Here is a 12,011-nt window from a genome sequence, read left to right on the forward strand (position 1 = left end):
CTCCAACTTACACTCTTGTCACACAACTCTAGTCCTCTCAGCTCTCCTCTACCGGAGACCTGGGTAAGTGGCTGTGAATGAGATTTTTTGTAGATAGATCCTGCATCTCCAAGAGCTCTGTCTTTTTCTCGCAGACAGAAACCCAGCTCTTTTCACAGCTAAATGCTGTGTGGGCGCCTCTTCTAGGCTCTAGGGCTTGTGGCTTAGGACCCACACCTTTCTAGGTGACCTCCCAATAGTGAGAGTCCCTCTGGACCCTCAGCCACTGCTCACTCCTGGGAGCAGGCAGCCCTTTCCGTGTCTCTGCCCTTTCTACCAGTCTCAGTGTGGCTTCTGTAATCCTTGGTTATAGAATCCTCTTCCTTTAGTCCAAAAATGATTATTCTTAAATTAAGTTGTAATCTTATTTGGTTCTGTAAGCTGGGAGTTGGAACGTCAGCCTACTCTGCCTCCATCTTGGAATCTTCTACAAAGAAGCATGTTTTGAGTGCTGGTGAGACAAGGTTGCCAGCCCCTCAAAAGAGTACTGTCTAATTATCCATGGCCCTTATGATGTTCATTGTAATGGCAAAATCTGTGCTGCCTAAAAGGAGATCATTTTTAAAGCCATTAAATTAAGGTGGTAACTAATATATTAGGATCGTGTTTGTTATCATTTATAGAAACATAGTTTCATCTAACTTAAGAAGAAGAGACAAGTGACTGACTCACATAACTGAGATATCTAGGGGTAGAGTTTAGAAACACTTGCCTCCAGGAGTGTAGGGATGAAGACTCAGATTGGCCAGGCCATGGGTACATGTGTGTGGGTGCAACTTAGAATTATTTTCTTGATAAGGTTGCACAATCAAAAAGTTGAGAGACCATGGGTCTAAAATTCCAATTCCCAGGTTGGTGTCCCAGGCACTCAGTTTTCTGCACCTGACCCTGTGTCTCCCCTGCCCTTTTCTCGTTTGTACCTGGCATTAGGAGCTCTCATCCTTGCCCACTTGATTACTGAAAGCTGCCCAGCTATTTCACGCCTTCATATTGTTTCCACACTGTTGCTTCTCTCTGGAATTTCCTTCTCACTTCTCCCTTCTCTCATCCCTCAGCCCCATCCTGCCCAGCAAACTCCTTAGTTTCTTCCTGTAACCCCCTCACTGTTTCTACCCTCACTCCACAGGTAAAGTCATCATGCTCTTTTTTGCTGTCCCATTGTTCACTGCTAGTTCACTCGCTTCTTCAACAGTGTCTGCCTATGGCTGCAGGCTCAGGAGACTGTAGTCAGTTCACTTCTCTGCTTCCTTCACTGTGAGCTCCTTAGAGACAGACTCTCTTACCGTTCCTTACCTCCAACATCCAGCTGGTTCTTCAATGACCTACATGAGCAAAGGAATCAATGAGTAAGAGCATTGGACCACTAGCATCGCTTTCAACACCAAGATTCTGATTTTATAAAATAATTGATCAGAAACTAAGTTGTAAATTTGTGCATTTCTGTAGCCAAAATCTCATTTGTTTTACAATTTATGTTCACTCAGTAATTCTAATTATCCATTTAGTAATAAACCTAAGTTTGTATGTCTGTGTGTATATATTAATATCAGATATATTAATATTATATATAATAATATATATTAACATGTTAATATATATTAATCCCAGAAAGTGGAAATAGAGTAAATACTACTATTCTAGAGCCATTCTTTCAGGCTGTGGTTATAAAGTTTGGCCTGACTTAATGACTCAAAAATGAATAGTCATATCACATGTTCTGGATGTGCTTTGGTTTTTATTGGAATAATACATTAAAAAATTGTTTTTTGGATGAGGAATAATTAGCCTTGCCAGATACTGTCCTTCTTTTAAGATAGATAATGATAGATAACTACGAAACAAATTAAGATTTAATTGTTTCTATTACAGAGATGTTTTTTATTAAATATTTTACAAGGTGTGAACTTCATGTACCTCAGGATTTATATTTGTTTAATATTTATGTGATTTAAGTCACAGTTTTTTTTACTGTAACACATTTCATAATGTGAGGTTTATCATTATAGCCCAAACTGGTCAGATTTTGTGTATAAGTGTGTATAAAGTAAGAATTGTGTGTAGTGTGGTTAATTGAGATAGACTGCTTAATTGAGTCAGTGAAAAACTGACCCCAAAAGGAATGAAGAGTAAGGAATGGTATGTCTGCTTTAATTACTAATATTACTTACTACTAATAATAATTAGACTACTTTTCTTCTGAAGAAAACTGAGTCTCAAATTCCCTCAAAAGATAGAAACATACCTTTATGTTTTAGTCCTTTTTAAATAACTAGTATGATTCTAAATTCAATGAAAAGCTCTCTGAATTGACCTTAAGAAATGGAACTAAATAGACATGCTTTTGAACCTTTTTCTTTTCTCTTAGGTATAATATTGAGCCCAGTTTATATTGCCCATTTTTCTCCCTTGGAGCGTGCATGGAAGGCCTTAATATTTTGTTTAACAAACTGTTGGGGATTTCATTATATGCAGAGCAGCCAGCAAAAGGAGAGGTGTGGTGTGATGATGTCCGAAAATTGGTAAGCATCTCGGTTCATTCAAACTTTTACTACTTTCACTCTTGGGTTTAGTAATTCAATTAATAGTACTTTCATCTTCAAGTTAGCTTTGCTTTGACCATTGCATTGGCCACCTTTCCATTCCTTCCAGCCCCTTCCTATTTTGTAAGAGCTTAATTTGCATCAGATTTTATGTCCCATTTTATTATTTGACTTCTTTGATAACTTCAAGCCAGTAATCCGCTTGTCTACTATGAAGGCCCACTTTGTTTGAGCTGTGAGTATTTTTATTTCTCCTTGATAAAATTTGAAGATCTATTGACCCGTGTGTTTATAATGAGGGCTTTGTTTTGTTATGGTGTTTTACATGTTGTTTATATGCTGACCACACTGTACTCTTGTCACTGTATTACAAGAAATGAAACTATCTCCTTGTTCCTTGGCTATGTTCTGTGAGCCCTCTCCTAAGAGCTGTGCCTCTTGAAATGCTCAGTTTTGAGTAAGGGCGTACATAATTATTTTATTGATCATCAACTGAAACCAAAAGCTACATTTTGTTATTTCTGTGCTTGAGGGTTATACTTTTTAAGGACATATATCATTACATTCTAGTTTGAAGAACTAATTTTGCTGCTAGAATTGTCCACTAGCACTTACTCCCAGCTCCCTTAGGTGGTTAGTGAACAGTCTGAAAGCTGTGTTTGGTAGGGCAGAGGTCCCCAACCCCCAGACCGTGGACCGGTACCGGTCCGTGGGCCATTTGGTACCGGTCCACAGAGAAAGAATAAGTAACTTACATTATTTCCGTTTTATTTATATTTAAGTCTGAACGATGTTTTATTTTTAAAAAATGACCAGATTCCCTCTGTTAATCCGTCTAAAACTCACTCTTGACACTTGTCTCGTAAGTTCAACAATTATATTTTAAAATACCACAGTTTTTACGCTGGTCGCATGATTTTATTTTGTGCATTTATCCGTCCCACCCTAAAGGCTGGTCTGTGAAAATATTTTCTGACATTAAACTGGTCCGTGGCCCAAAAAAGGTTGGGACCACTGTTGTAGGGAACTGCTAGTCAGGACGAAGGGCCTGAGCAAGGAGGGTTTCCTTTCCTGGAGAGAGTTCCCAAGTCAGAAACATCAGGAGATGAAGAGGAAATAGAATCTATCTCAAAATACTATGGGATGTACAAAGTAATTGTCTATATTTGTAGCTGTGCATGATTTATGTAGTATAGATTTATGTGTTAGGGATGTTTTTACACTTGCAGAGTTTCTGATGGACTCACTCACCATTAAATTAAACTTGTTTTTTCTAGGCTGTGGTTCATGAATCTGAAGGATTGATGGGGTACATTTACTGTGATTTTTTTCAGCGAGCAGACAAGCCACATCAGGTGATGCTTCATTTATAATCTGGTCTCTAGAACCGATCAGCCATTAATTTATATTAATGTGAATATTATATCTCGTTTTTGTAGTTCCCTAATATTTGAAAGGCATAGCTGATAGTTACCAAATATATAAATTTGAAATTAGCATAGAATTTAAAAATAAACATTATGAAAACCATCATATACATCTGTGTATGTCACTTTCATCTGGGTCATGTCATGGTAATCATGATCGTAATAATGATAGCTGAGATTTTATGAGCCCTTCTATGTCACAGCATGGTTTTTTTTTTTGGGGGGGGGGGTTGGGGGAGGGTTGGTGGGCCATTAGCTTTAATCCTAGCTCACACCCGGCGGGAGAGAAATACACACAGTGAGAAAACACTTTCCTATCCATTCAGGGCTCCCAAAGCCACTGGCTTATCTGAGTATTCCTAGAATCAAAGGTTTCTACCTCACCAGCCTTATTCACTTCTGTTCCCCATCTCCTTCCTTCTGCACAAACTGACGAACTGGCTTCTCCTTCAGCACTCTGCCATCTTGGCTGCCTCTCCTTGGAATGCTAATTTCAGGAATGGAGAGCTCACAGCATGTTTTTGAATATGCACCTCACCCTGTGTGGTGGCTCGGTGGATAGAGCGTGAGCTCAGTGTGCAGACATCCCAAATTCGATCCTTGGTCAGGCATACAGGAGAAGCAACCATCTACTTCTCTCCCCTTCTCTTCCTCTTTCCCTCCCAGAGCCAGTGACTTGATTGGTTTGAGCATCAACCTGGGCACTGAAGATAGCTTGGTTGGTCCGAGTGCATCAGCCTCAGGCCTGAAAATAACAAGGTTGATTTGAGCATTGACCCCAGACAAGGTTGCTGGGTGGGGTGCATGTTATTCTCCCCCTCCCCCCACTTATATTTGAATAGTGATTCAGAATTTCAAAGCAATTTAATAGATGTGAGCTTATAAAATCTAGGCAACTATTCTGGAATTTGTCAAGATAGCGATGAAGCTCATAGAGCCAACCAGTTTCCAAGATGATTTGGCTTGTAGGTATGGAACGTGGGACTAGACTCTAGGTCATTAGACAGAGTCCTGTGTTCTTCCTCTCTGCTTGAATGGCTGGTAGAGAGTCTAGGTCAGTGATTAGGAGCTTTGTCTCCTAGTAGTTCACCTGGGTTCAGATCCAAGATGCAGCAAACCTAACTGAATGTCTTTGGATACATGACATTTTCAAGACTCAGTTTCCATTTACTTATCTGAAAGATGAGATTCCTGCCTCATATAGGATTATTGTGAAGAATAAGTGATAAAATGTAAGTGAATCTCAGCCTGTTACAGAAAAGTTACTTCCGATCACTTGCTTTGAGTTTAGAGCTTATTGCTTTCAAGTAATAAAGACAATAGGTATGGAAATTGTCTAGCTCATTTAAGGGCTCAATAAATATTTTTGTCCCTTCCCTTAATAGGTCAACATCTTTCAGTTCCTATTTGCCTGTGAACATTTGGAGGGTATGAAAAAGAGTTAAGAAAAATTTGTGCCTGTAACTAAATAGGATAAGAATAGGATTAAGTTACAATGTGAACTCAGCACATGTTTTGATAGAGACAGTCTCCTCTTGAGGCTACCTAACGCTTTCTTCTGTTACATGTTCTCATTCTTAAAGGATTGCCATTTCACAATCCGTGGAGGCAGATTAAAGGAAGATGGAGACTATCAACTCCCAGTTGTAGTTCTTATGCTGAATCTTTCCCATTCCTCAAGGAATTTGCCAACTTTATTAACTCCTGGAATGATGGAAAACCTTTTCCATGAAATGGGACATGCAATGCATTCTATGCTGGGACGTACTCGTTATCAACATGTCACTGGTGAGCCATGAAGAGAGGACTTTTATTCAATACAATTCTAAAAAAACTCACAGTTTAAAGAGGAAGCTTTTTATTTAGAAAATCTAGTCATTTAATGTTCGAGGTCATTTATTACAGATGGCCTTGTTTTTGTCCTTTTAATTGTTGTGCAACCCAATCCTCTTATGTTTTTCCTTCCTTGCTCGCAGTCCTCACTGAGGAACAAGTCTCAGCTGTCTGTCTTTTGAGTTTGTGCCATTTTATATTTTGTACTGTTCTTTATGAGATTTAAGTTTGTGGCTTTATGTGCATGTGAATAAACATATTATCTCCTTAGTACCTAGCACAGAGTAAGTAAATGAATGTTGCCTCTTTTTATCCAAAATCAGTTAGGTAATATATTAAAGCATGTTGAAAAATATATGATAAATTACTTTTTATTTTTTTTATTCTTTCCCCCTATATAAAATTATAGTTTTATGCTTATCTGCAGCCATATTTGATGAAATTATAGACTTCCCTTTTATTTGTTTTATCTCTAAATCTTAAGCTCACTCACTGTCAGCCTTAGACTACCTGGCAAATTGTTCATATTCAGTTTTCATTAACTAACTTTATTCACATAGTAGTTTTGGGGAGGAGAAGATATTCGAAAAGATTGTAGATGGGCTGGACAGAACCATAAAATGTCAACAAAAATGTTCTTATAGATTTGTTGCTTTAACTAATTTTGAGTTTAAAATACTGCTTTTCTACATTGGGGATTAACTTTGTTGCAGGAAGAAATGAATGGACAAAATGAAGTTATTTTAAAAGAAATGAAGGATAAAAGCATCTGGTGGTTGAATTTAGTGAATTAATTACCAATGCTATATTAAATGTCAGGATGTTTTAATTTGCATTTCGTGTATAGCACAGTATAGCTGAAGACAGACTTATTTGTAAAGGGTTTTGAGTCACTGCTTTACAAGGTGTTTTATCCAGCTGTGCAAATATTTTGTTTTACTTTTGATATACAAGAAAATATATAGGATTATAATAAACTTCTGCAAATATGTGCAATAATTTTATAGAAATAAAATATTTATTTAATGAATTAAAGCTTATCATAGTTCATCAGAAGTACAAATAAAGGTTTTGAAAGACTATTTAAAAAGTAAGATAAATATATTGGATTTGATTCTTGCCAACGTTTTTTTTTTCTTCTCTCATTTTAGGGACCAGGTGCCCCACTGATTTCGCTGAGGTTCCTTCTATTCTGATGGAGTACTTTGCAAATGACTACCGAGTAGTTAACCAGTTTGCCAGACATTATCAAACAGGGCAGGTAGGGAAACTAATTTGTAATACAGTCTTCTGATTTGTGGTGGGGACCGTGTATGATCTGCTGCGTAATCTTGAACTCAGTGTTTTTCAGAACTCGGTCACCCTCTGTCATTACCAGAATCCTTTTACCATTTTTTTTTCTGATTTTCTCATCTTTTGGAGGGGGGGGGCTGGAGGGGACTAGCCTATGGAATCAAAGTTGCAGCATGTAATGTACTGACAGATAGCTGCCCTTAATTATACAGCAGGTGGTATCCCATTTAGCCCTCACACCCAGTCCCTGAGGAAAACACTCGACTCCTGCTTCCAGAGGTGGAGACTAGCTCTTTAGTGGAAGAGGTCTTCAAGCCCATCTCACTTCAGCAAAGCTTCTCTTTCTTCTTTCCTTTATGCTTCTGAACATTTGTTCTCTGGTCTGAATTTTTAGGTGTTTTGTAAAATGGTATGCTCAGCATCTGTATGATGATAAGTCTGCAGATCCTCTAGTATCGATGTTTAGATTTAAGTTGTGCATTTTAATTTTTAATATTTTAAAATTCTGTAAAGTAGAGTTAAAATGAGAAATTGCCTTATAGTAAGTTAACTGTAAGCATAAGTACCAACATTGTGCAGTCCATGCATATTGAAAAATGTGCCTCCCCTTCTCTCAGAACTCTCAATTTATAAAATATTATGTTAGCTAGTAATTTTCCCCTTAGACCATACCTCCCTGAATGAAAGTGTAAAATTATATCCATCTTTGAATCTTCAGTATTTAGAATCATGCCTAGCACATAACAAAGCACTAAAAGAAATTAAATGAAGGAATGAATGGAATCAGAAAAAGGGAGGGCCCAAACCACCTTTATTTGTGACTCTTTTCTGATTATGCCCCTAGGTGCATAATGGGATTTGGTCATCTCTTTTCTTTTCTTTTTTTTTTGAAATTGATTTTTATCTAACAATATTGTCAACTATTAAATAATGGATGAGTTTCTGGATAATTAATTTGAGTTAGTCTTTATCATAATCTATTTCAGTTATTAAATAACAAAATTGAAATATTTGTAATCTAATTAGCTACCTCTCTGTTGATCTGCAAAGAATTCCTCTGGAAATTATGTAGACTCAGCCAACAACATAAATGTCCATTCCCCCATCACAGAACAGCATAATCCGTCCATGGCTCCACACTTTGGAATTTGGAATTGATTAGGAAGACATAATTAAATACCCCCCCCCCTTTTTTTAGAGACACAGAGAAAGGGAGAAAGTGGGGAGGGGTAACTAAAGCATTCATTTGTGTTCCACTCAGTTTTTCATTCATCGGTTGCCTCCCATGTGTGCTCTGACCGTGGATCAAACCTGCAACCTTGTCATTTCAGGACAATGTTCTTAACCAACTGAGCTAACCAGCCAGGGCCTGAATTCTTCCTTTTGTAATTGCTCACCTGCTATCCTCAAGTGTAGTGTGATATGAGGCCTGGTGGAGCACAGCTCCATGCACAGTGCATAGGGTCGTAAAGGAAAGCCCAGCTAACTGCTAAGGACATTGAAAGAGGATGCGTATAGGAAGTGCTAGAGGAATTGGGTCTTAAAAAATGTGTAAAAGGGGCAGTTTGGCAGTTAGCTCTTAGCACCCTCATTTATTTAATACAAAGTATTATTGAGGAAACACTAAGACATACATAGGTCCTTCAGTCAGAAAATATTTATTGTGTTTTTATTATGTACCAGGCACTGTTCGCAGCATCCAAGAAACAGCCAAAAATAAGTGAGACAATATTCCATGGCTCACTGTGGCCTTAAATCTTCGGGTCATGAGGGCAGAGCCAAGGACAGGCTATTTCAGCCAGAAGGAAGAGCCCATGCAGAGGCATGGGTAAATCCCAGAGATCGGCGAGATGCAGGCCATGGCAGGAGCAGCAGGAGGAAGGGGAGGACAGACAGAAAACAGACACTAGAATAGTCTTGATTTTATTTATTTATGTATGTATTTATTTTTTACTTTTTAGAATGTTCTTGATTTTAGCAGTTGCTCCCAGTCTCTGCATTCCTCTTGCCCCACATACCTTCTGATCCCAGCTCGTTTACTAGACCACCTTTTGTGACGAGGGATTTTCCTTGGCATTTTTATACTGGGCTTTGCTGCCACTTTTCCCCTTGGGCGTGTTCCTTCTGGCCACTGGCTGTCATACAACTCTGCTCCAGCCCATTTTCTTACTTGCTTTTGGCCAACAGTTTTCCTGGCTTTCACCTTTGAACTTGTAGCTTTGACCAGCCTGTGTAGTAGGGTTTAAGTCAGTGGTAGTCAACCCTCCCTACCACCCACTAGTGGGTGTTCCAGCTTTTATGGTGGGCGGTAGAGCAACCAAAGTATAAATAAAAAGATTTAGCTATAGTAAGTTGTTTTATAAAGATTTATTCTGCCAAACTTAGCAAAAATCCGACATAAAGTACTTGGTAAGTAATTATTATTATATACTTTAACTTGCTATAACTCTGCTTTATAAATTTTATAAAGTAAAGTTACTTCCCTACTTTATAAATCACCATTACTGTGGAACCTGTGGGCGGTTAGAAAATTTTACTACTAACAGAGATACAAAAGTGGGCGGTAGGTATAAAAAGGTTGACTACCCCTGATTTAAGTGAAGGCTTGCAAGCCTGTAGCCAAGCAATAACAAGGGCCAGAACCAAGGCAGTGACAGTGTTGGAGAATTCAAGGGCTGTTTGAAAGTTAATTAGAAGGACTCAGGGCTAGTTAGATAACAGGGGCAAGGGCGCTGGGGATGATCCAAGATGGAGGGTCCATAAACTGAGAATTCTGGAAGAGGGCCAAGCTTGGGGTAGGGAGACACAGTTCTTTTTCTGGATATATTGATGGCTATTATTGTTGTCCACGAGGTCGTGAGAGTACCAGTCTGAAATTCAGAGTCAAGTGCCCACTGCGGATATGTGGAAATAGTTGTTATGGAGATGACAGTTGAAGCCTAAGGAAGTTAGAAATTGCCCATGAAAGAGCAGCAGGAGGCATCTAGAGACACCGTCATCATCACCAGGGAGGGAGCCGTCTGAGGAGCCTAGATTTTTAAGGTGTCTGAGCACAAGCTCAGAGCAAGACACTCACAGGTATGGGTGATAGGGAAAGGGAACTAGGAACCTTTCAGAGTTCTGCTTCAAACAGGAAGTTAAATCTTTTGCAAAAATTCACCGTAATACTAAGGTCAATTTCTGAAATATCTGTTTCAGAGTAATCAGAGTAATGTAGCAAAGAAGGGCTAGAGCTATAAGCCTTTCAGAGTTATGCTTCAAACAGGAAGTTAAATCTTTTGCAAAAATTCACCTCAATACTAAGGTCAATTTCTGAAATATCTGTTTCAGAGTAATCAGAGTAATCTAGCAAAGAAGGGCTAGAGCTTGAAGCATGATGTGATGTTCCAGAAAAGGACAATTTCTGTTTTATTACTGAATTATTTAATAACCATTTTTGAACAAGATAGTTTTAAGAAAACACTAAGTCCAAAAATATTCTTCAAACTAGATGAGATAGGAAGAAAACAGTAAACTGCTTTGAATTGATTCAAGTTCCAAACTCAGAAGACTTATCCAGCGGGCTAGTGGGACTTGCAGACAGCCTCTAAAGAGTGTAAAATAGTGTGTGATTCCTTGGAGAATGGAAAGAGTGCCAGAAGGCGAGAGATGTGTAATGCCTAGTTTCACAAAGGGCTTGCCTCTTCTTGTCACTAATTAAGATACCATGTTGCTTGATGTTTTCATTTTAAGGGCAGTTCTAGCCTTAAGGACAAGGAGCTAAAAATCCCTGAAATTCAAGTCTTTGTAAATAAATTACATTAAATGAGCCCATATGAAGAATAGCAGGATTGCGGGGTTTTTTTATGCTTCACTTCCCATCCTGCTGCATATCAGGAAAGGTATTATTTTGTTTGCTTGTTTTTTTCTTTTTAACTATCCTGTGGTATATTCCAGAGAGTTCTCATAGTAAGGATAACATATTGACACCTACAAGCCATGTTATCTGGGTTAGAGCAGAAGCGCAGCCAATGAATTTCTGTGGTGGAGGAATTAGAAGTATGCTTATCAGATTTGCAGGTGTCTTACAGCTGTCAGAGATAACAAATACCAGAGGTGCTCATTTGAGATTCAAGACTGTCTTGACAAGCTACAACATCAAAGCTGAAACAATTATTGTAAATTTATCTTAAAATCAATACCACAATTATAGAAGGAGTACAGACTGGATAGCAGTTCATGTGAAAAAAAAAATCCCAGGTTTTTAGACATAATACACTTAACATGAATCAACAGTCAGATGGAGTTTCCCCACAAATCTCAGTCAATCTTAGGCTTATTAGGGGATCTGTGATGTCTAAGAAACTAAAGGTTATTGTCTTTTTTCTCAGTACTTACTGGTTTCAGCCTTCAGCCTATAAACTCTTAACCAAAGAAGAAGTTCAGGCTATAATAAAGAACAAAAGACATTTGTTTGAGCAAAGTAACTGCAGTCTGAGGGATGCATGTACAGGGTACCAACCCAAACGGTGCTCAGGAAAGAACAGAGTAGAGTTTATTAAGGCACAAAGTAATTCTTTCATGCAGATGAAGGACTGCTGGCCAGAATAACAAGGACTGGTTAGTTCTAATATGCAAATGAGGTGGGCAAAAACTGCAAGGAGGAGGCCAAGTCCCATGTATCCACATATGAGTTTTTTCAAGGATGTTAATGACTCAGCCTTGAGCTGAGTTTAACAACAGGTTAATAATTAACTAGCAACTCTGAGAATTGAGGCACAAGATGTACATAGGCCCAGCTTCCTTAGTAACCCCCTGATTATTTAACTAACTCTCTTAGCAATGCTGAGTCCATTTTTTTTTCTCCTGTCAACACCTCTTTCCAATTATTTAAGCATAA

General features: G+C 38.4%; 1 protein-coding gene across 2 annotated transcripts in view; it reads left to right on the forward strand.

Annotated features, from left to right (window-relative positions):
- Nucleotides 1-12,011, forward strand: part of MIPEP (mitochondrial intermediate peptidase) — a 177,052-nt gene that overhangs the window by 61,421 nt on the left and 103,620 nt on the right. For both annotated transcript variants that reach the window (XM_066381009.1, XM_066381010.1), the window contains exons 11-14: nucleotides 2,405-2,558; nucleotides 3,857-3,934; nucleotides 5,590-5,794; nucleotides 6,991-7,100. In XM_066381009.1, the coding sequence (XP_066237106.1) occupies nucleotides 2,405-2,558; nucleotides 3,857-3,934; nucleotides 5,590-5,794; nucleotides 6,991-7,100 (547 nt within the window). The remainder of the gene's footprint in view (nucleotides 1-2,404; nucleotides 2,559-3,856; nucleotides 3,935-5,589; nucleotides 5,795-6,990; nucleotides 7,101-12,011) is intronic.

This window comes from Saccopteryx leptura, chromosome 4 (assembly GCF_036850995.1).
Source record: "Saccopteryx leptura isolate mSacLep1 chromosome 4, mSacLep1_pri_phased_curated, whole genome shotgun sequence".
Taxonomy (NCBI): domain Eukaryota; kingdom Metazoa; phylum Chordata; class Mammalia; order Chiroptera; family Emballonuridae; genus Saccopteryx; species Saccopteryx leptura.